We start from the raw sequence: 27777 nt of genomic DNA on the forward strand, positions 1-27777 counted from the left end.
TGCCCCCTACCCATCATAGCAGAACCCTTCAGCCGAGTAGCAGTGGATATCGTAGGGCCCCTGCCAAAACCCAGTCCTTCTGGCAAAAGATATATCCTAACTATAGTGGACTACGCCACCAGGTACCCCGAAGCTGTGGCCCTCTCTAATATCCACGCTGAGACCGTAGCGGAAGCATTAATGAAGGTATTTTCCCGAGTAGGTTTTCCCCAAGAGATAATCTCGGACCGAGGTACCCAATTTACGGCCGAAGTTACCCAACAGATGTGGAAGGTGTGTGGCATTAAGCCAATAGTTAATTCCGCCTACCACCCCCAGTCCAATGGGCTATGTGAGAGGTTCAACGGGACGCTGAAGCAGATGCTTCGGACGTTCGGGGAAACCCACAAAGACTGGGAGAGGTTTCTGCCTCACCTACTCTTTGCCTATAGAGAGGTTCCCCAGGAGTCGACAGGATTCTCCCCGTTTGAACTACTATTTGGGAGGAGGGTGCGAGGACCCTTGAACTTGATTAGGGAACACTGGGAGGGAGAGAGTACCACTAACGAAACCCCTATCATATCATACGTCCTGGAATTCAGGGACCGTCTGGAGGCGCTAACTCAGGCTGTACACACCAACCTCCAGGCGGCCCAGCAACGCCAGCGACGCTGGTACGATAGAGGAGCCAGGGACCGCAGCTTTCAGGTGGGACAGAAGGTTTTGATCTTAAAGCCCGTCCGTACAGATAAGCTGCAGGCCATCTGGCAAGGCCCATATCAGGTAGTGGAGCAGCGATGCGACACTACCTATGTGATCGGCCCCTGCTCAGGGGTAGGGAAGAGACGCATGCTCCACGTGAACATGCTCAAGCCCTACCATGAGAGGATCGAGGATGTGACGGCCATCTGTGCCTCCTCCTTAGAGGATCAGGAAAACTTACCCTTACCCGACCTACTAGAACCCGAGGATCAGATAGAGCCCTCCCGGGGAGTTCAGCTGGGGGAGCGGCTAAGCCCCCAGGAGCGTGCCCAGGTACAGGCGCTGATTGTAGCAAAGGGGACTACCTTCTCCAATTTACCTGGATACACTCCGCTAGCCACCCACCGAGTGGAGACCCCGGGACAGCTACCCATGCGCCAGGCTCCATATAGGGTTCCGGAATCCGTCCGTACCCATATGAAAGCCGAGCTAGACGAAATGTTGCAGCTAGGGGTTATCGAACCCTCCGATAGCCCCTGGGCATCGCCGGTAGTCCTGGTACCTAAAAAGGATGGCACCACCCGATTCTGTGTTGACTACCGGAGGCTAAATGACAAAACGGTGTCTGATGCCTACCCGATGCCCCGGATAGACGAGCTGTTGGATAAGATGGCACGAGGCCAGTACCTCACTACCATTGATTTGTGTAAGGGGTACTGGCAGATCCCTCTAGCCGATGACGCCATCCCCAAGTCGGCGTTTGTCACCCCGTTTGGCCTGTACCAGTTCAAGGTCATGCCTTTCGGGATGAAAAACGCTCCGGCTACCTTTCAGCGGATGGTAGATCGGCTACTGGACGGTTTTCAGGAGTATGCCTGTGCCTATCTAGATGATATAGCCATCTTTAGCCAGACCTGGGAAGACCACCTACACCACATAGGGGCGATCCTAGATCGCATTGGGGAGGCTGGGTTAACGCTAAAACCTAGCAAGTGCCACATAGGTATGGCCGAGGTGCAGTATCTGGGCCACCGTGTAGGGTGTGGGCAGCAGAGGCCCGAGCCAGCCAAGATTGAGGCCGTAGCCAAGTGGCCTACCCCCAGGACTAAGACCCAGGTGCTGGCGTTCTTAGGGACAGCCGGCTATTACAGAAAGTTTGTTCCCGACTATAGCACCCTGGCCAAACCCCTAACAGACCTGACGAAAAAGAACCTTCCCCGACTGGTTGTCTGGGCCCCAGAGTGTGAGCAGGCATTCCAACGACTCAAGACTGCTCTCACTAATGCTCCTGTGTTAACTGCTCCTGATCCAACTAAAAGATTTCTTGTTCACACAGACGCTTCAATGTTTGGATTGGGGGCAGTACTGAGCCAAGTGGGAGCCGATGGCGGAGAACACCCCGTAGCTTATTTAAGCCGCAAGTTGCTGCCTCGTGAAGTGAGCTACGCCGCCATCGAGAAAGAATGCCTGGCCGTGGTGTGGGCCCTTAAAAAGTTGCAGCCATATTTGTACGGACAACCTTTTTCCTTACTCACAGATCACAACCCGTTAGTGTGGCTAAACCGTGTGTCTGGAGACAATGCCAGGCTGCTGCGCTGGAGCTTGGCGCTGCAGCCCTTTGACTTTACTATCCATTACCGGCCAGGAAAACAAAACGGTAACGCTGACGGGTTATCCAGACAGACTGAACTCGAGAAGTGATCTGTGAGTACTCTCCCGGACATCCCCAAGCCGATCCGTTGGGATCAGACTGTGTATGCCGGCTTGGTTCTGGGGGAGCATTGTGGCAAACCTAGCCACTTCTGAACTACATTCAGTACAGGTTGTCCGTAGGCTGAAGATATAATGTGTAACGTTAAATGTATATGTATTGTCCTATGGCCGTTCGCATGCTGGCAGCCGTATGCTACCAGCATACAAAGCATTCATACGACGAAACACGGCTATCCTGGCCGTTCGCCGTACGAATGTGGACTCCCCAGGTAGACCACACATTCACAGGTCGTGTGGCACCAATTAACCGGTTGCAACATTGTTGCAATCGGTAATTAAGGGCTCTCCTAGGTGGCCGTCGTTCGACTACCGACCATGCGGCGGTCGGCCATCTTGGATCCTTTGTCTCTGCAGCGGTGTTCGGTCGTCGAGAGCCTGGAACTGAAAACGGCTACTCAATGATCCGAACACCGCTGGATTTCCAGAGCGTTCGGGAGTTCCGCGTTCGGTACATTATATGTCCCGTACTTATTCGGTACTTTTTAACCCACTTTAATGTTTAACTGTATTATGTGCGGCGTTCGGTCAATTCAGCTGGGATCAGAGCGGTATTCTCACAGAGTGTGCGCTCCGACCCCAGCTATCTACCGAACGTTCAGTTATCCCAAAGTACCGAATATTGTGTGAATTATATATTTTAATGTCAATTGTCGGTTTTGCTGCACGAGGGGATAATCCACTTAATCGTCCATTTTAGTGGGAGTATCCTTCTCGTGCAGCAATGCCTGTTGGGAAAGTCACAGTGCATGTTGGGAGAAATCCCCTGGAATTACTGTCTGGAAACCCTTTGCATGGGGAACTGTATAAATATGCTGCTTGTGAATAAACCGAGTTAGTTGACTCCCAAACTGTGTTTCGTCCGGTTATTGGGAGGATTGGGAACATTGCCTTGCTTTCTATTCTGACTGTGGATTTCCTGAATGTACCAACGGATATCGTATGCTATTACACTGCATTCCGTTACACCATGGAAACTCCATCAGTGGAGTTCCGATAGGTCAGATTGCAGAGCCATGAAAACTCTGTCAGTAGAGTCCCAATAGGTCAGAGTACAGAGATACCTAAACTGCGAGAACCTAGTTGTCAGTTTTAGCACCCGGTTACTTCAATTGGTACACAGAGCTTTATTACTTGAGCATGATAGTTTTATAGCCCCAATGGCAGAGCCTGGGAACCTGTCACTCCCAGGTTGCTCAGTCAATAACGTACAAAATCTAGGTATGTTAGTTTGTTCAATATAGGTAATAAAATTGATCATAGCTGCCAGATACAAGCAACTTGAGCAGGAAAGCCTGGAGACGTTTATTAGTAGAAGGTCAGAAATATTAGGTCTGAATAACTCACGTAGTATGTCCAAGGTAACCCAGTCCCATATAACAAAATCATTACAGATGGCTCAGGTCAGATGGTAAAGTCTACATGTGTCATTCTATAGGGTGTGAATAGCCCGGGATTCAGATGGTTCAGAGTCTACATGTGTCATTGTATAGGGTATGAATAGCCCGGGTTTCAGATGGTTCAGAGTCTACATGTGTCATTCTATAGGGTATGAATAGCCTGGGATTCAGATGGTAAAGTCTACATGTGTCATTCTATAGGGTGAGAATAGCCAGGGATTCAGATGGTAAAGTCTACATGTGTCATTCTATAGGGTATGAATAGCCTGGGATTCAGACGGTAAAGTCTACGTGTCATTCTATAGGGTATGAATAGCCCGGGATTCAGATGGTAAAGTCTACATGTGTCATTGTATAGGGTATGAATAGCCTGGGATTCAGATGGTAAAGTCTACATGTGTCATTCTATAGGGTATGAATAGCCTGGGATTCAGACGGTAAAGTCTTCATGTGTCATTGTATAGGGTATGAATAGTCCGGGATTCAGATGGTTCAGAGTCTACATGTGTCATTGTATAGGGTATGAATAGCCCGGGATTCAGATGGTAAAGTCTACATGTGTCATTCTATAGGGTATGAATAGCCCTGGATTAAGACGGTAAAGTCTTCATGTGTCATTGTATAGGGTATGAATAGCCCGGGAATCAGACGGTAAAGTCTTCATGTGTCATTGTATAGGGTATGAATAGGCCGGGAATCAGACGGTAAAGTCTTCATGTGTCATTGTATAGGGTATGAATAGCCCGGGAATCAGACGGTAAAGTCTACATGTGTCATTGTATAGGGTATGAATAGTCCAGGATTCAGCTGGTTCAGAGTCTACATGTGTCATTGTATAGGGTATGAATAGCCCGGGAATCAGACGGTAAAGTCTACATGTGTCATTGTATAGGGTATGAATAGCCCGGGAATCAGACGGTAAAGTCTACATGTGTCATTGTATAGGGTATGAATAGTCCGGGATTCAGATGGTTCAGAGTCTACATGTGTCATTCTATAGGGTATGAATAGCTCGGGATTCACATGGTTCAGAGTCTACATGTGTCATTGTATAGGGTATGAATAGCCTGGGTTTCAGATGGTTCAGAGTCTACATGTGTCATTCTATAGGGTATGAATAGCCCGGGATTCAGATGGTTCAGAGTCTACATGTGTCATTCTATGTGGTATGAATAGCCTGGGATTCACATGGTTCAGAGTCTACATGTGTCATTCTATAGGGTATAAATAGCCCGGGATTCAGACGGTAAAGTCTACATGTGTCATTCTATAGGGTATGAATAGCCCGGGATTCAGATGGTAAAGTCTACATGTGTCATTCTATAGGGTATGAATAGCCCGGGATTCAGATGGTTCAGAGTCTAGATTCTTTGTCAGGTTTTTATGGTAAGAAAAATTATAAAATATTAATCAGAACGCTACTAAATAGCATTTTATAAAATCCTCCTGATTATAAATCACATCTAAAATGAAGGCAGAATCTGGTATAATATACAACGTGCATCCATTGCCATCCGAGTCTCTAATTTTACAGGTGTAACAGTAATCGCTGGTTTCAAATCTCATTTGTCTCCAAGATTTAAACGTAAACAAAAGCCAGATCATGTTCCGCTTTGAGCATCAGGTGAAGTTAAGACCTCGCAATCAAAACGAACTGTCTTTTCAAGCTAGCTAATGTGCTCGCTATCTTTGAAGGAAAATCTAGAAACCATCTTTACAAAAATGCTTTTATGTACATCAAAACAACACATTATTTTAGCAGCTCTAAGTTTTGTGACTGTAGTTAGATTCATTGGAAGCCATGAAAAGGTTGAAAGATACCTCGCAAACATTGATGCAGAGATCTTAATGAATCCTTTCCCCGTTTGAGGTGAGCATATTTCCTCAAAACAATAATATATTTACGTGGTTTTTTTTTTGTTTTTTTTTTACATTTGTTTTAAGACTTCTGCGGCTAAGATCTTAAGCTTGAGAAAAGTTTCTTTGACATGGTGTGTTAAAACTCCAGCTCCTGCATGAGGACATTAAATAAAATTCCTTGATGTGACAGAAGAATCCTCTGGGCATTGCGCTAGCCGCTTCTTGGTGTTTTTAAAGACAGCATCTTCCAAGCCATTCCAACATAGTAAAATAAGTAATATAATGTCTGTTGCAACAATCGTGCCTTGCAGTCTGGACTGGAAGAGGGAAACTTTTCATTGAAGTTGATTTTAATTAGAACTGGAAAATAACAGTTTGAATAGAATCCATCTTTCCTTTTTTTTTTTTTTAACCATGAGCTTTTTGGGGCAAAAAAAAAAAAGGTGAAAAATAATAAATAAAAATATTTAGCTTTGCAGGTCTCGCAAAGCTTGTAGATAGACAAGAGGCAGCAATCAGATCTTGTAAGGAGGTATTCAATGTAACAGAAACTTGTATATCCGGATTAGAGCAGGGAATCGGGAAACCTTAGTAGAATGTTGGTGGAGATGGGAATTCGGAATACTTTCTGTGTTATTTAAATTGACAGAGATTTATGTCCCTGCATTTCATCCATATTACACAGACCTTTAACGCGGTATTAATAAGCTGAACAGAGTTTTCTAAACTCAGTTCTTGTTACCTGTCTCCTGAATTAGAACATTTGGTTGAATCAACAGCGGGACAGATAGAAACTGAAGCATCCCAGGAGCAGAAAATAAAAGACACTTTGCATCTCAAAGACAACTCATCATGTTAAGCATTCCAAACTTTTCTATGTTTTGGTTTGTTTTTCTCATTTCCACAAATTCTTTAATTAACGGTTTGGTAACAGTTAGCAAATCCCAGCATTCGAAGAAAAAGTCCCATGTGCACTATATGTGTTGCTAACTTTATAATTTAGGTGCTTTAAAAAAAAAAAAATCTAGTTTGATGTACTGGTAAGCTAAGCTTGTAGGTTTTCATATCTAAATAAGCAAAACCATAAAACACTAAGACTTAGAACAGTAAGGATTTAGTCTGCTTACTGAGTAGCAATTTCCTTTGAGCTCTTTGAGCTGTCCCACCTTGTTTCTCCCCAGATAACCATGTTTTATGTTTTCTTTCCAGCCTAAATAACTGTGCAGATTCTGCTCTAGCATAATATCTTGCAATATTGCTACAACTAAAGTGCTGATACTCCTGGACTATTCATACAGCACTGGGAGTGTTGGGGTAAGCCCCCAATATTATTACACTTTTATTGCCTTATTATAGGGGTGAGCCCCATGCTGTAACTGGTGTGAGCCCCTATTGAAATATTTTGAATGCTTCTTTACCATACTGTGTAGACTGGGATAAGAACCCCATTCATACTGACTGGTCTCCACTGTGAGTTACCCCCTTTTGCCCCAACCAGTTGGGCTACAAATGTCACTGCTCCCTGGACAGTGTTATATTGTTTGGGTGATATTGTGCCCCTGTAGAATATATTGTCCTGGCCATTGGTAGGTGAGCCCCAGTTCTACAGCTAGGTTGGTAAACCTTCTATGCTGATTATGTATCCCATCCATGGTACTATCTTTATGCACTTCTCCCTGTTAGGTAACCACCTCCACTGCTGTTAGCAAGTATTCATTCAGTCACTGCCTAAACATCTGTCTAGACTCTGATAAAACCACCTCTTCAGACAGAGAATTCCACATCCTTACTGTTGTGGGTCATTCAACATACAAAAAAACAACAACAAAAAAACCCACAAAACAATAATAATGGGAGTAGAGAGTGAGGTAGTCACAAAAGACTATCCCCGCTAGTCCCTCAAGGGTCCCAGCATTCAAACAATCTCTCTCACCACTCCCTTTCACCCAGTACATGCTCTCATCCAACCATCTCCGTGAGTGTGAGGAAAGCGAACGTCATGAGAAGAAAAGTATAGAGAGAAAAGAAAAGAAAAAAAACAACCATAAAACTAGAAAATTAAAACTAAATCTTAAATTAAAACACTTGCAGTTCGTGTTTAGGCAGACTGTGGTATGGGTGTTTGACTAGGCCCTGATGTGGCCTGGTAATGTCAGTCATTCCACATGGCACTGCAGTTTATGGTGGGTCTTGGGCTCTGCTCTGGGGCACTTGACCTGAAGCAGGGGCAGCCCTAGCCACAGGTGCACTTAATGGCAGCTGAGTCAAAGAAGGCAGCTGTAAGGTGTGTATGACTATTGCTGGGTCTTCTTCGAATGATAGGGTCAAGACCGTATCTTTGTAGGGTATCATCAGTGTCCCAGTTGCTCCCCAACGGTATCGAATACCACCTTCTCTCAGCCGCCTTGTGACTGGCATGAATCTCCTCCGCTCCGCTAGCACGGCAAACGGCAAGTTGTTGAATAACCAAATCACACCATGTTCAACATTAACCATGGGAGTATTCCTAGATCAAGCAAATAGGTGCCTCTGCAGGGGCAGTGAGTGATTTGCAAACTCGAAACACTGACTGTATTGGTGGTGCACTATGGCCTCCCTTGACCCCCAATGCGCCAGCCGCCTGATTTGCAAAGTCCAACAGTCTTTAAGGGCCCGTTATTTCTGGTGCTCCATGCAGTTGTATGTTCTTTTGCTGATGTCTCATTTTCAGCATGGTGACTGTGTGAGAGAGACACTGAACGCTAGAGCATGTCTAACTGTGATCAAGTATTGGTCACTCTGTTCACTCTGTCCCCTTCTCGGGATTCAATCTCGCCAATGCATCGAGTCAGGCCACTCATTTCCGCTTGTACCCCAGCTAGATCTGCCTTCCACAACTCTCGTAAGTCCAGCAGGAGCTTTTTTATGTCCCCTTTGGTGGATGGAGACGTGTCGGTATCCAATTCTGTTCTCCGATATACTCTGCTTGGTGCCCGTGAGGCAGTGGGGCTCTTACCTTCTTGGGAAACCATTGTTTTTTTCTACACAATGGTTTGTATTGGCCCCGGATATATTTGTATAATGTTATCATATACCCTCTGAGGCGACGTTTTGCTATACCAGAGGTGTATATTTTGTAACCTTTCTTCATAGCTAAAATGTTCCATTCCTTTTATTCAATTTGTAGCCCGCCTCTGCACTCTTTTTCTAGTGCCAGGATATCCTTCTTTAGAACAGGTGCCCAAAATTGCACAGCATATTGAAGGTGTGGTCTTATCATGGGTATTTAAAGAGGCAAAATTATATCTTCATATAGAGAATTAATGCTCTTTTTAATACATGACAAAACCTTACTGGCCTTAGCGACTGCTGATTGACATTGCATATTGTTGTCTAGTTTGTTATCTATAACAATTTTCTAAATCCTTCTTGTGTTTTGCAATCCCTAATTCATTACCATTTAGGGTGTACGTTGCTTGGGCATTTATGTACATCTAAATTTCATCTGCCATTTAAATGCCCAGTCACCCAGTCTATAAAAATCCCTTTGCAGCAAAGCAATATCTTGCTCACATTTTATTACTTTACAGAATTTTGTGTCATCTGCAAACACTGAAACCTGATTTTCAATGCTTTTATCAAGATCATTTATAAATATGTTAAATAGAATGGGGTCCTGAGGGACACCACTTGCCACCTCTGTCCAGCTTGAAAATTTACCATTAACGACAACTCTTTGTACTCTGTTTTTACGCCAATGTTCTACCCAAGAACAAGCATTTTCATCGAGACCGATTTCCTTCAGTTTGAATACTAATCTATTGTGTGGAACTGTATCAAATGCCTTGGCAAAATCCAAATTGATCACATCCACTGCAACACCCTGATCTATACTTCTACTTACTTCTTTGTAGAATGCAATTAAGTTAGTTTGACATGACCTATGTTTAATAAAACCATGCAAATTTTGCTGATAACTACATTCTTTTCAATTAATTCCTGAATATTATCCTTTAATAGCCTTTCAAATACTTTCCCAGCCATGGAAGTTAAGCTCTCATGTCTAAAATTTCCTGGCTAGGATTTTGAACCCTTTTTGAATATAAAAAACACATCTGCCTTGTACAATTCCTGAAAGAAAATAATCTTGAAAGATTAAAAAACAGAGGTTCACTTATTTCCACACTTGGCTCCTTAAGTACTTGTGGGTGAATACAGTCAGGCCCTGGAGCTTTGTTTACATTAACTTTCTTTAGTTGCTGCAGCGCCTTGTCTTGAGTCATCAAATCACATTTTTTTCTGCAAGTTTTTTTGCAGCAATCATATGCTATAGCTTGCCATAGGATCCTCCTTAATATATATGGAGGGAAAATAGTTGATTAAAATTTTTCTTGTTCTGGTCTTTATTACACCGTTCTCTGTTTTCAGTATACCTATAATTTCATTATTTTATTTATTTTTAGAATTGACTTACTTAAATGTTTCAGGGTTGGTTTTGCTCTGTTTGGCTATCACTTCCATATTTCTTGTTTAATCCATCTAAACGCCTTTTGCACGTATTATTGGCTTCCTTATATCTTATATATCTTATATAGTTTACCCTCTAATTTGTCTGATTTAAGTGCTTCAAATAGGATCTTTTGTTCTTCTTAATGTTTTTGTTTACCTTCCCACTAAGTCACATTGGTTTCAGTGTATATTTCTAATATTTGTTTAAAGATATTCCATTTATCCTCAGTGTTTTATTCCAGTCAAACGGGTTTATTCCAGTCAAAATTCTGTTTTAGTATACTCCATGTTTTTTAGTTTATTTTAGTTAATTTCAAAAGACACCATATTGTGATCACTATTTCCCAAGTGCTCTCTTACTTGAATGTTGGTTAAAAGATCAACATTGTTTGTTATAACCAGATCTAGACAAGTGCCCTTTCCAGTTGGTGCTTGTACCTGCTGTGACACGAAGGTTTCATTTAAAAAGTTCAAAAACCTGATTCACCTTGCTGTATTGCTAGTCCCTCTATGACTCACCGTATTAGTATAACGGAGGTATTCCAGCTCCCTTCTGCCCCACACACTATGCTATGAGAGGGGGCAAGAAAACTACACAGCAAAGTGCCAGAGGCTGCTTGCCATCATCAAATACTAGTGACTGGGCAGCAAATTCTAGTAACAAATAGGATGAAGCTGGCACAAGTTGCTCCCGTGCTGTAATTTGTGGGCAGTGGGTGGAAGCCTTAAAATAATATTTAAATTATGGGGAGGATACATCACTATCCATCCTCTGGGTCCCTAGCCATTGCCAGTGGGTGGGGGGCAATTAAATAAAATAAAGCAAGTGGCTCTGTAATGGCTACCCAGGTAGAGAGAGGGTATCTGCCGTTGAAGACGTCCTTTTTCCCTGCAAGCTGCTGTGGAGAAGTAAGCTGATGTAATCCCATCCACGATATCCAGAGCGAGAGTCAGGTTCAGCTGTAACAGGAGCAGAATAACATCCCCAAATAATCCCCTTCCAAGAACGAGAATAACATCCCCAAATAATCCCCTTCCAAGGGTCAAGATGAACTGAGGACTGGAACACCCAGACTGCTTTTTATTAGGAAAAGGCACACACAGGACACTCCCAGGGGGAGGATGAAAACAACCAATTATACACAGGGTAACACCCCCACGTCTCCTCCCCTCAGATAAACACATAACACAATTATAACGTACAATATTTTACCCCAGTTCTGGATGTACCCCAAAAACAGGGGGTACACCTTTAAGTCCAGCACCGCTTGAAAGGTCTTGGTTAGGGGAACAATCTGTCCAAATTTCAGCCCATTCGGTTGTGGGGTTCGGGAGTTATGGATGTTTGAAGTTTTGACCGACTGCACGGATTTTCTAGCCAAAAAGAGTTCCACAAGTTTTGGCCCTGCAGTCGGTCTCCGTTCGCCTGTTAGAACTATACGAAATTCTTATCATCCACAACTATCTCCGAGTTCGCTGGATTCCCCATAGCTGATTAAGTGTAACTACCGAATGGCCCGTCGTTCGGTAGTTCCAGCACGAATTTCTGGGCGCATGGAGGTCTCAGCGGTGTTCGCCTGTTTGTGTATCCGTTTTTAGTTCCATGCGTTCACAGGCAAACACCGCTGTTCGCACGCAAGATGGCCGCGAACACGTGCAAAAGTCCCGAAATTGCGGCCACCTATATGTTATACATGGAGTTCGTGCGTAATGATGCGAACGTCTGGAAACAGGCTGGAAAGGTAAAACATGCTTTGTAATATATCAAATCAGTCCGGTGTTCGGTAGAAATCTGCCGAAAAGTAACGAATTAAATTACCGAACAGATGCTTTATCCGGCATTTCACTGTTTTATTCCACAGGGCTTTGGTGATGGTGAAGTTCTGTTACAGGCTCTAATTATATTAATGGTGGGGGGTTAGTGGCCCCAGCCCCCACACAGGGGATTAATAATATTATTATAATGGTGGGTGGGGTGAATAGCAACAATATAACTAGGTGGGACGTAGTATGTGCCTCTAGTCTGTATGTGTATAGTTTCTCTGTTAAACGCTGCACATATGGAGATTAAATCCTTTTTACCTGCGACCCGATTAGAGTGTCCCAGTGTAGCGGAGAGCTGATCTCCCACAGCCTAACTCCACCAATATATCCAGAGGATGCAGGAACAAATAGTAAATCCCAGAGAATATCCAGCACAGTCAGCAATCAAATCCAATAATATCCCATCACCTTTCCCAATCACTGGACGACACACAGTATCAGGAGTAGAACTCTCATGTTTAATGACAGGGACTCTGCTTTTATGCAGTGCTCCCCTGCAAGGGAGACGCCCACAGGCAATTAGGCATTAACCAATCATATAACTGTTACATCCCACATATTCCCTCCCCTCTGCTTGGGAGATAATTGAGTTTCTTACTGTATCTCCTCAATTATCTCCAAGCTAAAACTTATACATTTTTATACATTTTTATAACTTTATGATTTTGTATCCCACAGAAATAAAACTTGTATTTTTATGAACACACAACTTGGGGAAAAACATTAAAAATTTGTACAAATCGGTTCAGGGGTTCCTGAGATATTGAAAAAGTCTGTTTAGACCGACCGCATGCCTGTTTGCATGCCCAAAACAGTTCCACAGATTCAGGCTGTGTGGTCGGTCTATTTCTGCCTTGAAAATTGACAAAGTCCCATCCGAAGGCGGCGTTTGAATAGTGGAACGCACTTCGACTTCTGTCGAAGTGTCGAAGTAGAACGGGGTTAGACTTCTGCGGTGGTTGTTAGTCGAGGGCCAGTGTATTTCACATGAAAAAGATGACAAAGTCCCATTCGAACGGGTGTTTGAATCTTCGAACGGGACTTAGTCTCCAGCCGCGGTGTCGAAGGGTAGGGGAAGGTACAGGTCGACCGCGTTCGGCTGCATTAAAATGGCCGCCACAACGTGTTCGATTGTCTAATGGCGGCCACTTCGACTACTTCGGCACTTCGGCTGTATCCGAAGTGCCATATCAAACGTACCCATTCTTTGCACAACACAATTAAAGGGCCAGAAACAGTTTTTGTCTTTAAGTGGATGATGGTAATAAAACAAAGGGTAGAGGTTCCCAGGTAACATGGTAAGTGGCGGATGCAACATAGATTGCAGATCAAATGCAAAACAGGGGGATCTGTTACAGATGGGACAGCCAAAAAGGAGTTCCGCTACACCCAGGATGCTTCATATGATTCAGATCGCGCTAAAAGTGAAGGGATTGAGGGTACAGAATTCAGCGTCACAGGGCTGAGACAATAGGGCTAATTATAATTAATTACTCTGCACATGTTCTGAGCAGGGATTTTCTACCTTAATGGATAACTTCCCACCAGCATGTATGCTGCTTGCTGGTTTTACAAAAAAAAATTAATGTTAATGTTTTTTTTTGCCATTTTTCAGTTTATAAACTATAAAGTGATTTAAAATTTAAATCTAAAAATGAACAAAAAGTAATGAAAACCCTCTTTGCCACCCTCCCCCTCTGAGCCTCCACGCAACCAGCTCAATGTCCGGGCTGCACGACTTTACTCACATTAAAACATTTTCTGCAGTTTTCCCTATTAAACACTGGCTACAGAGTTGGGGACTTGGTTAAGAAAAAACACATAATCATTACTTAGACATGTTTATTTGTACATTGGTTTCCAGAGAGACAAAAAGCTGCATATAGCGTAGACTGTAATAGTTAAACAACCGCTGTTAAATTATGTAATCAGCAGACAATTATGGGAAGGGAAGACAATAGTGCCTTAGTGTAATCCATGCAAACATTAAAAAGAAAGAGCAATCATATCTAATTAGTGTTGAAATAAGGTTCCCCTTTGAAATGTTTAATTAGCTCTGTTTTATTACACAAACATTCTTGATGCACAGCATACTGCGCTCGAAGAATCTGATGAGTTAAATAGTGCAAAGTGCTCCGGCGCCCAGTGTGGGGCGAAACCTGACAAGGACTCGCTGTTGTTAGCAGATGTCTGGGCCATCAGCAGAACCGTGCTGCTCGCAGGAAACAGCATGCTCTCATTTCAACCTTTGTTGTTTGCGCTGAAACCTCCCATTGTGCTTTCAATTTAACAGCATCAGAACCAGACAATAGAAATTTCTCGCCATATGCCCTTCAGTCCGTAGACAAATTCTATTACGGCTTGTCTAACCTTGGGTAATTTTTTTGTATTTTTTTTTACTTTTCATTGCCATTTTATGTATCCCTGAGAATTGCAAGAGGTTTTGCGCCTATCGCAAGGATCAGAACAGACCGAATTTGCTTTGCTAGCTTATCACAAGATGCAATTATGGTGCTTAGAAATCTGGTTATGTTGAAAATTACATCACAGTTTGGGTTTAGCTGCGCCGCTGCGGCTGCTGACGGTACAGATTGCTACCCTCTGCTCCAAGTACATTTTGTTTTTCAGGGAAATCAAATTAGGTGAGCATCTTCATTGTTATTTGTTTCTCAAGTAAACTTAGCAAACATGTGGCGGTTTCAATGTGTCGAATTCGTAGTCACACAGGACACATTGCGCCGAGCAAGAGAGAAAACCCACTTGTTTCTGTTGAACTAGATCTGTGACGTGAGCAGATAACCCTGATATAATTTCACCCGAGATAACAAGAGCCCTGAAGGTTAGACTTTCTGTACGTTTATTAGAGAATTAATGAAGATAAATCTGAGCAGAGAGTAGAACTGATAGCGATGGCGGGAGGATTCTTCGTGTGGACGGAATCTTCCTCCCAGGAGACAAAATTCAAACAGAGAAATCATAAACTTTCCTGGAGTCAAGGAAACAGAGTCCTGCGCAAACGTAGACAACAGTCAGGGCAGGACGCAAAAAACAGAACAGTCAAGTCAGAGCAGGATAAAGGAAACCTAAAATCATCAATAACGGGTATTGGGGCATTACTGGTGGTTGGTGTTCCCCAATGTCTAATCACTTATTGGGCTCCCCACTTCTTTGAATAATTAAAGCCCCTTGTTAGAAAACAGATCCAAGTAATTGTGAAGATACACATCCAGTGTATTGACTAATAAAGTGATCGCCAGTAATTCTTCTAATTTTACGGAAACATTAAAGGACCACTCAAGGCACCCAGACCACTTCAGCTTAATGAAGTGGTCTGGGTGCCAGGTCCAGCTAGGGTTAACCCATTTTTTTTTATAAACATAGCAGTTTCAGAGAAACTGCTATGTTTATTAATGGGTTAAGCCTTCCCCCAAAGCCTCTAGTGGCTGTCTCACTGACAGCCGCTAGAGGTGCTTGCGTGATTCTCATTGTGAAAATCACAGTGAGAGCACGCAAGCGTCCATAGGAAAGCATTGATAATGCTTTCCTATGCGACCGGCTGAATGCGCGCGCAGCTCTTGCTGCGCGTGCGCATTCAGCCGACGGGGCGGAACGGAGGAGGATCGGAGACAGAGAGCTCCCCGCTCAGCGCTGGAAAAAGGTAAGTTTTACTCCTTTTCCCCTTTCCAGAGCCGGGCGGGAGGGGGACCCTGAGGGTGGGGGCACCCCCAGGGCACTATAGTGCCAGGAAAACGAGTATATTTTCCTGGCACTACAGTGGTCCTTTAAAGTTGTGCATGGTGGAAAAATATGGTTGGCCAAATCGCTTTGTCAAAAAATAAATAAAAAAATGTGTTCAGTCTGGTAGTTGGCTGTTTGGCTCGCTCAAATATCTTCCATGCACAAATATTCAAGAAAATCACTTTGACAAAACGAAAAGGTGCAAAAATGGGCTAATCAGTGTACTGCAAAATAGAAATCTATAATTCCCAATACATTGACAGACACAGCTTCCTCCACTCGGCTGACAGGAGCAGTTTCCTCCACTCGGCTGACAGACGCAGTTTTCTCCAGTGGGCTCACAGGAGCTGTTTCCTCCACTCGGCTGAGAGACGCAGTTTCCTCCACTCGGCTGACAGGAGCAGTTTCCTCCACTCGGCTGACAGGAGCAGTTTCCTCCACTCGGCTGACAGGAGCAGTTTCCTCCACTCGGCTGAGAGACGCAGTTTCCTCCTTTCGGCTGACAGGAGCAGTTTCCTCCACTCGGCTGAGAGACGCAGTTTCCTCCACTCGGCTGAGAGACGCGGTTTCCTCCACTCGGCTAAGAGACGCAGTTTCCTCCATTCGGCTGACAGGAGCAGTTTCCTCCATTCGGCTGACAGAAGCAGTTTCCTCCACTCGGCTGACAGGAGCAGTTTCCTCCTTTCGGCTGACAGGAGCAGTTTCCTCCACTCGGCTGAGAGACGCAGTTTCCTCCACTCGGCTGAGAGACGCAGTTTCCTCCACTCGGCTGAGAGACGCAGTTTCCTCCATTCGGCTGACAGGAGCAGTTTCCTCCATTCGGCTGACAGGAGCAGTTTCCTCCATTCGGCTGACAGGAGCAGTTTCCTCCACTCGGCTGACAGGAGCAGTTTCCTCCTTTCGGCTGACAGGAGCAGTTTCCTCCACTCGGCTGACAGGAGCAGTTTCCTCCTTTCGGCTGACAGGAGCAGTTTCCTCCACTCGGCTGACAGGAGCAGTTTCCTCCATTCGGCTGACAGGAGCAGTTTCCTCCACTCGGCTGACAGGAGCAGTTTTCTCCTTTCGGCTGACAGGAGCAGTTTCCTCCTTTCGGCTGACAGGAGCAGTTTCCTCCTTTCGGCTGACAGGAGCAGTTTCCTCCACTCGGCTGACAGGAGCAGTTTCCTCCACTCGGCTGAGAGACGCAGTTTCCTCCATTTGGCTGAGAGACGCAGTTTCCTCCTTTCGGCTGACAGGAGCAGTTTCCTCCACTCGGTTGACAGGAGCAGTTTCCTCCACTCGGTTGACAGGAGCAGTTTCCTCCTTTCGGCTGACAGGAGCAGTTTCCTCCTTTCGGCTGACAGGAGCAGTTTCCTCCATTCGGCTGACAGGAGCAGTTTCCTCCTTTCGGCTGACAGGAGCAGTTTCCTACACTCGGCTGAGAGACGCAGTTTCCTCCATTCGGCTGACAGGAGCAGTTTCCTCCACTCGGCTGACAGGAGCAGTTTCCTCCTTTCGGCTGACAGGAGCAGTTTCCTACACTCGGCTGAGAGACGCAGTTTCCTCCATTCGGCTGACAGGAGCAGTTTCCTCCACTCGGCTGACAGGAGCAGTTTCCTCCACTCGGTTGACAGGAGCAGTTTCCTCCTTTCGGCTGACAGGAGCAGTTTCCTCCTTTCGGCTGACAGGAGCAGTTTCCTCCACTCGGCTGAGAGACGCAGTTTCCTCCACTCGGCTGAGAGACGCAGTTTCCTCCATTCGGCTGACAGGAGCAGTTTCCTCCATTCGGCTGACAGGAGCAGTTTCCTCCACTCGGCTGACAGGAGCAGTTTCCTCCACTCGGCTGACAGGAGCAGTTTCCTCCACTCGGCTGACAGGAGCAGTTTCCTCCTTTCAGCTGACAGGAGCAGTTTCCTCCACTCGGCTGACAGGAGCAGTTTCCTCCTTTCAGCTGACAGGAGCAGTTTCCTCCACTCGGCTGAGAGACGCAGTTTCCTCCATTTGGCTGACAGGAGCAGTTTCCTCCATTCGGCTGAGAGACGCAGTTTCCTCCACTCGGCTGAGAGACGCAGTTTCCTCCACTCGGCTGAGAGACGCAGTTTCCTCCATTCGGCTGACAGGAGCAGTTTCCTCCACTCGGCTGACAGGAGCAGTTTCCTCCTTTCGGCTGACAGGAGCAGTTTCCTCCATTCGGCTGACAGGAGCAGTTTCCTCCATTCGGCTGACAGGAGCAGTTTCCTCCACTCGGCTGAGAGACGCAGTTTCCTCCACTCGGCTGACAGGAGCAGTTTCCTCCACTCGGCTGACAGGAGCAGTTTCCTCCACTCGGCTGACAGGAGCAGTTTCCTCCTTTCGGCTGACAGGAGCAGTTTCCTCCATTCGGCTGAGGGACGCAGTTTCCTCCACTCGGCTGACAGGAGCAGTTTCCTCCACTCGGCTGAGAGACGCAGTTTCCTCCATTCGGCTGACAGGAGCAGTTTCCTCCACTCGGCTGACAGGAGCAGTTTCCTCCTTTCGGCTGACAGGAGCAGTTTCCTCCACTCGGCTGAGAGACGCAGTTTCCTCCTTTCGGCTGACAGGAGCAGTTTCCTCCACTCGGCTGACAGGAGCAGTTTCCTCCTTTCGGCTGACGGACGCAGTTTCCTCCACTCGGCTGACAGGAGCAGTTTCCTCCACTCGGCTGAGAGACGCAGTTTCCTCCATTCGGCTGACAGGAGCAGTTTCCTCCACTCGGCTGAGAGACGCAGTTTCCTCCTTTCGGCTGACAGGAGCAGTTTCCTCCACTCGGCTGACAGGAGCAGTTTCCTCCACTCGGTTGACAGGAGCAGTTTCCTCCTTTCGGCTGACAGGAGCAGTTTCCTCCATTCGGCTGACGGACGCAGTTTCCTCCACTCGGCTGACAGGAGCAGTTTCCTCCTTTCGGCTGACAGGAGCAGTTTCCTCCACTCGGCTGAGAGACGCAGTTTCCTCCATTCGGCTGACAGGAGCAGTTTCCTCCACTCGGCTGACAGGAGCAGTTTCCTCCACTCGGTTGACAGGAGCAGTTTCCTCCTTTCGGCTGACAGGAGCAGTTTCCTCCTTTCGGCTGACAGGAGCAGTTTCCTCCTTTCGGCTGACAGGAGCAGTTTCCTCCACTCGGCTGAGAGACGCAGTTTCCTCCACTCGGCTGAGAGACGCAGTTTCCTCCATTCGGCTGACAGGAGCAGTTTCCTCCATTTGGCTGACAGGAGCAGTTTCCTCCACTCGGCTGACAGGAGCAGTTTCCTCCACTCGGCTGTCAGGAGCAGTTTCCTCCTTTCAGCTGACAGGAGCAGTTTCCTCCACTCGGCTGAGAGACGCAGTTTCCTCCACTCGGCTGAGAGACGCAGTTTCCTCCATTTGGCTGACAGGAGCAGTTTCCTCCATTCGGCTGACAGGAGCAGTTTCCTCCATTCGGCTGACAGGAGCAGTTTCCTCCACTCGGCTGAGAGACGCAGTTTCCTCCACTCGGCTGAGAGACGCAGTTTCCTCCATTCGGCTGACAGGAGCAGTTTCCTCCACTCGGCTGACAGGAGCAGTTTCCTCCTTTCGGCTGACAGGAGCAGTTTCCTCCACTCGGCTGAGAGACGCAGTTTCCTCCACTCGGCTGAGAGACGCAGTTTCCTCCATTCGGCTGACAGGAGCAGTTTCCTCCATTCGGCTGACAGGAGCAGTTTCCTCCTTTCGGCTGACAGGAGCAGTTTCCTCCACTCGGCTGAGAGACGCAGTTTCCTCCACTCGGCTGAGAGACGCAGTTTCCTCCATTCAGCTGACAGGAGCAGTTTCCTCCACTCGGCTGACAGGAGCAGTTTCCTCCACTCGGCTGACAGGAGCAGTTTCCTCCTTTCAGCTGACAGGAGCAGTTTCCTCCACTCGGCTGAGAGACGCAGTTTCCTCCATTTGGCTGACAGGAGCAGTTTCCTCCATTCGGCTGACAGGAGCAGTTTCCTCCTTTCGGCTGACAGGAGCAGTTTCCTCCATTCGGCTGAGAGACGCAGTTTCCTCCACTCGGCTGAGAGACGCAGTTTCCTCCACTCGGCTGAGAGACGCAGTTTCCTCCATTCGGCTGACAGGAGCAGTTTCCTCCACTCGGCTGACAGGAGCAGTTTCCTCCTTTCGGCTGACAGGAGCAGTTTCCTCCTTTCGGCTGACAGGAGCAGTTTCCTCCATTCGGCTGAGAGACGCAGTTTCCTCCACTCGGCTGAGAGACGCAGTTTCCTCCACTCGGCTGAGAGACGCAGTTTCCTCCACTCGGCTGAGAGACGCAGTTTCCTCCATTTGGCTGACAGGAGCAGTTTCCTCCACTCGGCTGAGAGACGCAGTTTCCTCCTTTCGGCTGACAGGAGCAGTTTTCTCCACTCGGCTGAGAGACGCAGTTTCCTCCATTCGGCTGACAGGAGCAGTTTCCTCCATTTGGCTGACAGGAGCAGTTTCCTCCATTCGGCTGACAGACACAGTTTTCTCCAGTGGGCTCACAGGAGCAGTTTCCTCCATTTGGCTGGGGTTCTTTGCAAAAAAGGCTGAGTTTGTGCTGAATAAAAGCAGTTGTACCATAAGTTTGTGTCGTCCCGTTACTGTGGAGGGATAGAGCTATTCACTACACAGCCATTGTTCGAGAGTTCCTGTCTTCACGGATCCAGCGGAGGAAGAGTCGTGGCCAGGACTAGCACTGTGCTACACCCCGTATCGCTGAGATATTGCTTGGTTCTTTACTAAGCTGCTATATGTGGGGTATAGCTTAGTTCTTTACTAAGTAAAAAGGTCACACAAGGTCACGCATTTCAACAAAGGCAAAGGAAAGGGTTTAATCTAAGGAAAAAGTTTAGTCTAAGGCAAATTATATTTAGTCTAAGGCCAGGGAAAGGGTTTTTTACAGTAAGAACTATAAGGATGTGGAATTCTCTGCCTGAAGAGGCGGTTTTATCAGTCTGTACAGATGTTTAAACTGCAATTGGATAAACACTTGCAAAAACGTAGCATACAGGGATATCATTTCTAATTAGTGGATAATGGCTTCTAGATCCAATGAGACATCTGACCATTCTGGGGTCAAGAAGGAATTTTTTTCCTAGTTTGTAGCAAAATTGTGTTTTTGCCTTCTTTTGGATCAACCGCAAAAACTGAGGTGAGAAAGGCTGACCTTGATGGGCACATGTCTCGTTTCAGGTATGTAACTATTTAACTAATTAACTAATATGACCTATCTCTATATACATCGGGTTTCCCCTGGAGAAAAAGGTGCATTTTTACCTCTTTTATTTAATTAACATTTTTAAGATGGTAAGTTTCTCTAAGCGCACCCTATAAAGCATGGCTATGTCTTTCAGCCTCAACCTTCAGTGATCTAATAGATAATTGCAAGAGAAACATCCCTTTAGGTTGGGGAAAGGCATTGAGACAGTGGCAGTGATTCCAAGGTTAGTGCGTCATGTTTAGATAAGGGATCATGTCTTTGTTTAATTAACGAGTCGCTCATTCTAAGTGTCCGAGGGAAGCAACGTGCATCATATTGTCCCCGAGCTCCCCAACGTATTCAATAAAATACAAGAAATTGTTTAATACAACAAAAGTCCTTGAATCCCATGTGATTTTTTTTAAATCCTTTCTGCAGGAATAGTGAATTTTTAACTTTTGCTCTCATTTCTTCACAAAAGCCAGTTTGTTTGTTTCTGTTTATTGTGTTTTTATTCTGTGGATGCTTTTTATCCTTAAGTGTATGTTTTTTCAACCTTGTGGAATGTTCGAAGTTAAATCCAGAAAGGGCTAATTTCGTCCTTCACTTATCAATGTGTTTGAAAAGCATATAAAGACAAGAATGTTTGCAGACAAGCTTGTTTGTTCGTCGAGTGGCTGAAATATGCGACCAAACTTCGCTGACATCCAGAACAGATGAAGTGCTGTCACCGAGCGCTGGGAGACAGGTGGCAATAATCACAGCTGTCGTATATCTCGCACCCCATTATAATCCAGGCCATGTTACCTATCATTGGATTCTCTTCATGTCGTTTATACAGACGTCATGTGATCAGAATAATAGTGACACTCTGTAGTTTCAGGTCACCACTGCACACCAGCTGTTAGTGGACTACAATTCCCATAAACCTTTGGGAGCCGATCAGGATTGATGGGAATTGCTGGTCACGAGAGCTGGGAATGCGGTATTTAATGATAAGACAGTTTAATAATAACAAACTGCAGGATGGTGACGTTTTCATACAGAGACGAGGGATTCCTCGTGTGTTTTTATGTCTCACACAACGTTGCCCTGAGCAAGATGTAGTCTCCTGTCCTTGAGGGCCATTATCCAGTGCAGTTGTGAAGCAAATTGATTTTCCAGTCATCCTATTGATTACATGTCTGACAGACGATGCTGCTGCTTAAAGAGGAGGGTGACATATTGGTCCTGTCGATGCCTCTCTTAGTAACGCGTGAGCCTTGGGAGCGAGAGAAATTTCATGGTTACTGAACTCTGTGATTTACAAACTCAGCTTCAGCTGCAAAACAAGTGGCCTCTAGGACTCCTAGTCATTGATTAGCCGTAATCTCTTACCAGTCCCGATCACAGTCTAGTTCCAATGACAGTAACATTTTTATCAGAGACCAGTCCCAATCACAGATCAGTTTAATCCCAGACTAGTCCAGATCAAAGAGCTGGCCCTATTACAGGCCAGTCTAATTCCAGAGCAGTCCCAATCCCAGACCAGTCCCAATCCCAGACCAGTTTAATTCCAGACCAGTCCCGATCACAGACCAGTCTAATGACAGACCAGTCTGGATCACAGACTAGTCCCAATCCCAGACCAGTCTAAACCCAGACCAGTCTAATCCCAGACCAGTTCCAATTACAGACCAGTCTGGATCACAGACTAGTCTAAACCCAGACCAGTCTAATCCCAGACCAGTTCCAATTACAGACCAATGCCAATCTCTGTCTCAATCAGAGATCAGTTCCATTAACAGACCAATCCCTATAACAAATTATTATTATTTTTATATAGCGCCAACAAATTCCATAGTGCTGTACAATGGGTGGGCTATCAAACATATATTTGTTTGACGCAGAGGAACAGAGGGGTCGAGGGCCCTGCTCAATTAGTGACACAAAAGGTAATGGAACTATCAGGGAAGTAGAATGGTAGAATAGTATTCAATGAAGACTTGGTGGTTTTTTTTTGTCCCTATAACAAATAATCCCCAATAACAGACCAGTCCCGGTAACAGTCCCAACGAACTCAGACAACACACTATCTATCCGCCTGTCTGTCTGTATCTGTCTGTGTCTGTCTGTCTGTCCGTCTGTCTCTCTCTCGCCCTCTCTCTCTCTCTCCATGGTGTTTTGTATAATTCTTCTTTTCCCTGAAGGTGTGGAAGGTTGAAGTGAGCAATGTTTATTTTTCACACAATTGGTAATGTAAGCACTAAATCCTGTCTATAAGAATGGTTTTCTAAAAAAAAACTGTGAAATGCTGCAAATCTGGTGTGCGTAAACACTAAAGGGGTTATTCACTAAACAGCAAATTATAATGAATTGAAAATGAAAACATTGGAAAATGTATGATATAATAGTTAAGCTTTATTTAGTTATTTTTTGTTTAAATATTGCAGCACTGTTTCAGACTTTAAGGGTAACCTGCTTAGAAGATTGTGTGATGTGCGCATCATCCGAAGAATTTAAAACAACTAAGTATTTTCCTGGTGGAGTTGCAATGGCAATATTGGAATACACACCCTTTAATTAAATTTGTAAATTGTAAGAAGCTAACTGGTGGCATGAGTGGAGGCGTGCTTATATCTACTAAACAGTGATTTGTATTTATATATTGTATTTGGGCAGTGTCTGTTTCGCAGAGTCCCCGGCTGGTTATTCAGTGAGGTTTACAAACCTTCACTCGATTTTAGGCATTGCGCATGTAAAATTAGATTAAACTATGGTCCATGTAAATCGTATTTTATTGTAATTAAAAACATAGGTGTTTTCTTTTTGCTATTACAAAAGTGTTAAAAATTCATTAATTGTCGGTGTTTAATCGAGCACAGAATGGCTGTTCTCACATAATGGATTCAGCTCTAAATGTGATGTATTTTGGCTCCGGATGCCCAATTTCTGTGCCAGAATTACGGCCCCTCATTCAAGGCACAGCAGAAGGAATGAGCCGGTTTGATAAGTTTGTTTGAACAGTTCGGCAGAATAGTGTGATACTGAAGATAGCCGCCGAAACAAAGCCTTTTCTTAAAATACTCCCTGCTCTATTAACTGTGCAGGGTGAGGTCGCTCAGACAGGCAAGGCAACAGGCAAACGCTTCAAACAATGACACATCACATGGGCCCTGTCCAGGGTAAAAAAAAAAAAATCCTGGCAACTATTGATTTTTGATTTTTTTAGGAAGAATAATGAACATAATAAACAAGTATTAAGTTGTGAATGAAAGAATGAAACACTGTATTTACGTCTTAAGAGGAAATCCTCAAACTCTTACAATGGTTGCTGCTTATTGTTTGCCGTGATGGGGGTTTTAAAGCTACAGAATGGCATTACCGGATGAATGCACCGCATATAAACTATTTCTTGCAGTTCTGGTTCTTACAGTTAAACATTTTAGTGATATCTGTTTGTAACGGTGCTCCCTGTACCCCTGGCTGGAACACACAGCACCTCTGCCCACAGTCGCCGCAGCTTGACTGGGATCCTGGAACTGCTCACTCCTGGAGCCAAATAGGGAACTCTCTGTATCCACCCCCAGGCTCTGGACGATACTCAGTCCTGGGAGCTCCAGTACTTACACGGACTTTCCGTGTTGAATCCTCCACACTGGAACAGTGATTAAAGAATAACTAAAAAGGAGTGCGGTGCCCACCCCTTTCCCTTATCTCCAGCAAAGGTTGGGGTAATCCAGGTTTATAGCGTTAAGTAGGGCCGATGTGTGGTACCAGACTGTCTCTTGGGTTTTACTAAAAAGTAAAGGAAGCATATCTTCTCTCATTCCTTATCAGTAAATGTTCGGCCTAGTTCTGCTGCCTGCAGCATGGATGACACCCCATTAGGCAAAGGGTCTTGGTCTATGCATGTCTTTTCTTTTCTAATGTGGTAGGTTTGCGGGTCAGCACTCAGCCTTTCGGAAGGGTGTTAACAAAGCTGGTTAGTTGTTTATATTTGATATACTGGCACCCCCAGTAAGTCAGATAACTTTTTACTGCCCGTCTAGGTATGAAGGTGGTGTAATCTGGGCATTGAGGTATTGAATATGCCCCTGAATGCATTAGGATCAAGACCAGGTGGGAAGTCCGTGAGTCAGGGGAAGAAGAGGGTATGAGCATGGAGAAAGGCCGCACCTCCCGGAGACCCCACATCACAAGCTTAAAGTGCTGCATCCCAACAGGACGGTGGTTGGTCTACCAGCCTCTGTCCCCTTCACCACTTTCCAGTGCTTGTGTATGTTGGTTTTTGACCATTCCATCACTTTTTGGAGGTGGCAGGACTGTCATAGCTAGACCCTTTTTTGCATAGGCTGCATGAATGTGTTAAACTTTACTCTCAGCCTTTTCTTGTTCCACACATAGCTCCCCATAGCCGATCGAAGGGAAGTAAAGAAGAATTTTGAAATCGTGATGGGGAGGATTTGTAACAGATACAATAGTCGAGGGAGAATTTATTTTTGTGGCCTGAAACCTACCCACCCATCAGGGCCGGACTGGCCCACCGGGATACCGGGAAATTCCCCGGTGGGCCGGTGCTCCTGGGCCCAGCAGTGCAGCACATCATTACTCTTTTTTCCTCCTCTGACCTTTTTGTTTGGGGCTGGAGCCTGGGGCAGTAAGTTTGGTGGATAGCTGAAGCAAGGCTGGTAACCAAAAAAAGGTTTGCAGCAGAGAGAAGTGAAGAGCACTGAAAGTCTCTCTCACTCTCTCATAAAAGCTTCTTCTTAGTTTCCAGCTCTGCATGGACAGTCTGGCAGATCCAGCCCCCGCACTGTAGCTCGGGCCCCAGCCTCTCCCTGGTGACCTTTCACACAGCAAGTGGAAGAGCTTCATGGAAAATCACACTGCACTCAAAGTCCAGCTACAGTGAAGCTACAGGTACTTATATATCAACTATGCAGCCCAGGATTTATAGTGAGAGAGAGTGAGTGTGTGTAGAGCTTGTAGTGATCTAGTGTGTGTGTGTGTCAGTGAGTTTGGAGTGAGCATGTCTGTACAGTGCTTGAGTGTGTGTCAGTGAGCATGTCTGCGGTGAGGTTGTCTGTGTCAGTAAGTTTGCAGTGAGCTTCTGTGTGTGAATTAATCCCTATGGAAAACACTGGCAGGTTTATTTATTAACCCCTTAACGCCGTAACGGCTTGCAGCCCCTGGAGGTCCGGCGTACTCACCTCCGCCGCGATCCTCTTCTGGAGGGCTGCCTGACAGCCCAGGCAGCCCCCCTCCCCCCAGACTAATGAGGCCCCCCGGGGGCCATGTGATCGCTCTCAAAGAGCGATCACATGGCCCCCTATAGCTGGATATGGATCTGCCAGCAGGGGGACTGTCTAAAATATTAGACAGTCCCCCTGCTGGTAGGTAGTGTAAAAAAATAATTAACATGTTATAAAATAAATTAAATGCCCTTTTATATATATAATAAATGTATATATATTATATATAGAATATATATACATATATATATATATGTAACGTCATACGTAATGTATTTTAATATTAATATTAGTATTAAAATACACTTAGAATAACGTTACATATATATATAATATGTATATATATTATATATATAATAGATATATACACATATATTAGATATATATATATATACGTATAATTACAATAATAAATAAATAAAATAATTAAATAAATTAAAATATTGAAAAAAAATTAAAATAAATTATATATTCATATGTAATTTCATTCTAACTGTATTTTGTTATTAATATATATATTGGAAACAGAATACACTTAGAATGACATTCTATATATATCTATCTATATATAAAATACAAATAACCGCAAATATATATATAGAGATAAATACATATAATTACATAAAAGATTACATTAGTATACACATAGAATTTAAATACCTATAAATGCATATGTATTAAAATTCTACGTGTATATTTAAGTAATTTTTTAACATAATTATGTCATTTGATTAATTAAAATTTGATTGACATGCCTGACAACACAGGGAGAAAGTGCAGAGAATTTAATTTGCAAGCACTATATTTGACCCTGTAACTCTCCAAGACACCATAACACCTGTACATAGGGGGTACTGTTTTACTCGGGAGACTTCGCTGAACTCAAATATTAGTGTTTAAAACTGGTAAATTGTATTACAACGATGATATTTTAAGTAAAAGTGAAGTTTTTTGCATTTTTTTTTTACAAACAAACGGCACTTTTATGGACTATATTATTGTTGTAATATGTTTTACTGTTTTAAAGCACTAATATTTGTGTTAAGTGAAATCTCCCGAGAATAACAGTACCCCCCATGTACAGGTATTATGGTGTTTTGGAAAGTTAGAGAGTCACATATAAGGCTTGCATTTCATTTTTTTGACATTGAAATTTGCCAGATTAGTTATGTTGCCTTTGAGACCGTATGGTAGCCCAGGAATAAGAATTACCCCATGATGGAATACCATTTGAAAAAGTAGACAACCCAAGGTATTGCAAATGGGGTATGTCCAGTCATTTTTAGTAGCCACTTAGTCACAAACACTGGCCAAATATTAGTTTTTTGCTTTTTTCACACAAAAACAAATATGAACGCTAACTTTGGCCAGTGTTTGTGACTAAGTGGCTACTAAAAAAAGACTAAACATACCCCACTTTCAATACCTTGGGTTGTCTACTTTTTCAAATGGTATGCCATTATGGGGCTAATTCTCATTCCTGGGCTACCACACCGTCTCAAAGGTAACATTACCAATCTGGCGAATTTCAATGTGAAAATGGAACGTTCTATATTTGACCTTGTAACTTTCCAAAACACCATAAAACCTGTTAATGGGGGGTACTGTTGTA

At 44.6% G+C, this 27777-nt stretch overlaps 2 protein-coding genes across 2 annotated transcripts; both read right to left on the reverse strand.

Annotated features, from left to right (window-relative positions):
* Window positions 1–15977: 15977 nt before the first annotated feature.
* LOC134600654 (putative uncharacterized protein ENSP00000383309) lies at window positions 15978–17120 on the reverse strand. Its single transcript, XM_063445029.1, has one exon. The coding sequence runs from the start codon at window positions 17118–17120 to the stop codon at window positions 15978–15980; it is 1143 nt and encodes a 380-aa protein (XP_063301099.1).
* Window positions 17121–17687: 567 nt separating this feature from the next.
* On the reverse strand, window positions 17688–18956 carry LOC134600655 (putative uncharacterized protein ENSP00000383309). Its single transcript, XM_063445030.1, has one exon. It carries the CDS (start codon window positions 18954–18956, stop codon window positions 17688–17690), a length of 1269 nt encoding a protein of 422 aa, XP_063301100.1.
* Between the last annotated feature and the right edge of the window lie 8821 nt (window positions 18957–27777).

The sequence above is a fragment of the Pelobates fuscus genome, chromosome 3 (assembly GCF_036172605.1).
Source record: "Pelobates fuscus isolate aPelFus1 chromosome 3, aPelFus1.pri, whole genome shotgun sequence".
In the NCBI taxonomy this organism is placed as follows: Eukaryota; Metazoa; Chordata; class Amphibia; order Anura; family Pelobatidae; genus Pelobates; species Pelobates fuscus.

Coding starts and splice junctions, on each gene's coding strand:
- LOC134600655 (XM_063445030.1), bottom strand. CDS start 18,956: ATGGAGGAAACTGCTCCTGTCAGCCGAATGGAGGAAACTGCGTCTCTC.
- LOC134600654 (XM_063445029.1), bottom strand. CDS start 17,120: ATGGAGGAAACTGCTCCTGTCAGCCGAAAGGAGGAAACTGCTCCTGTC.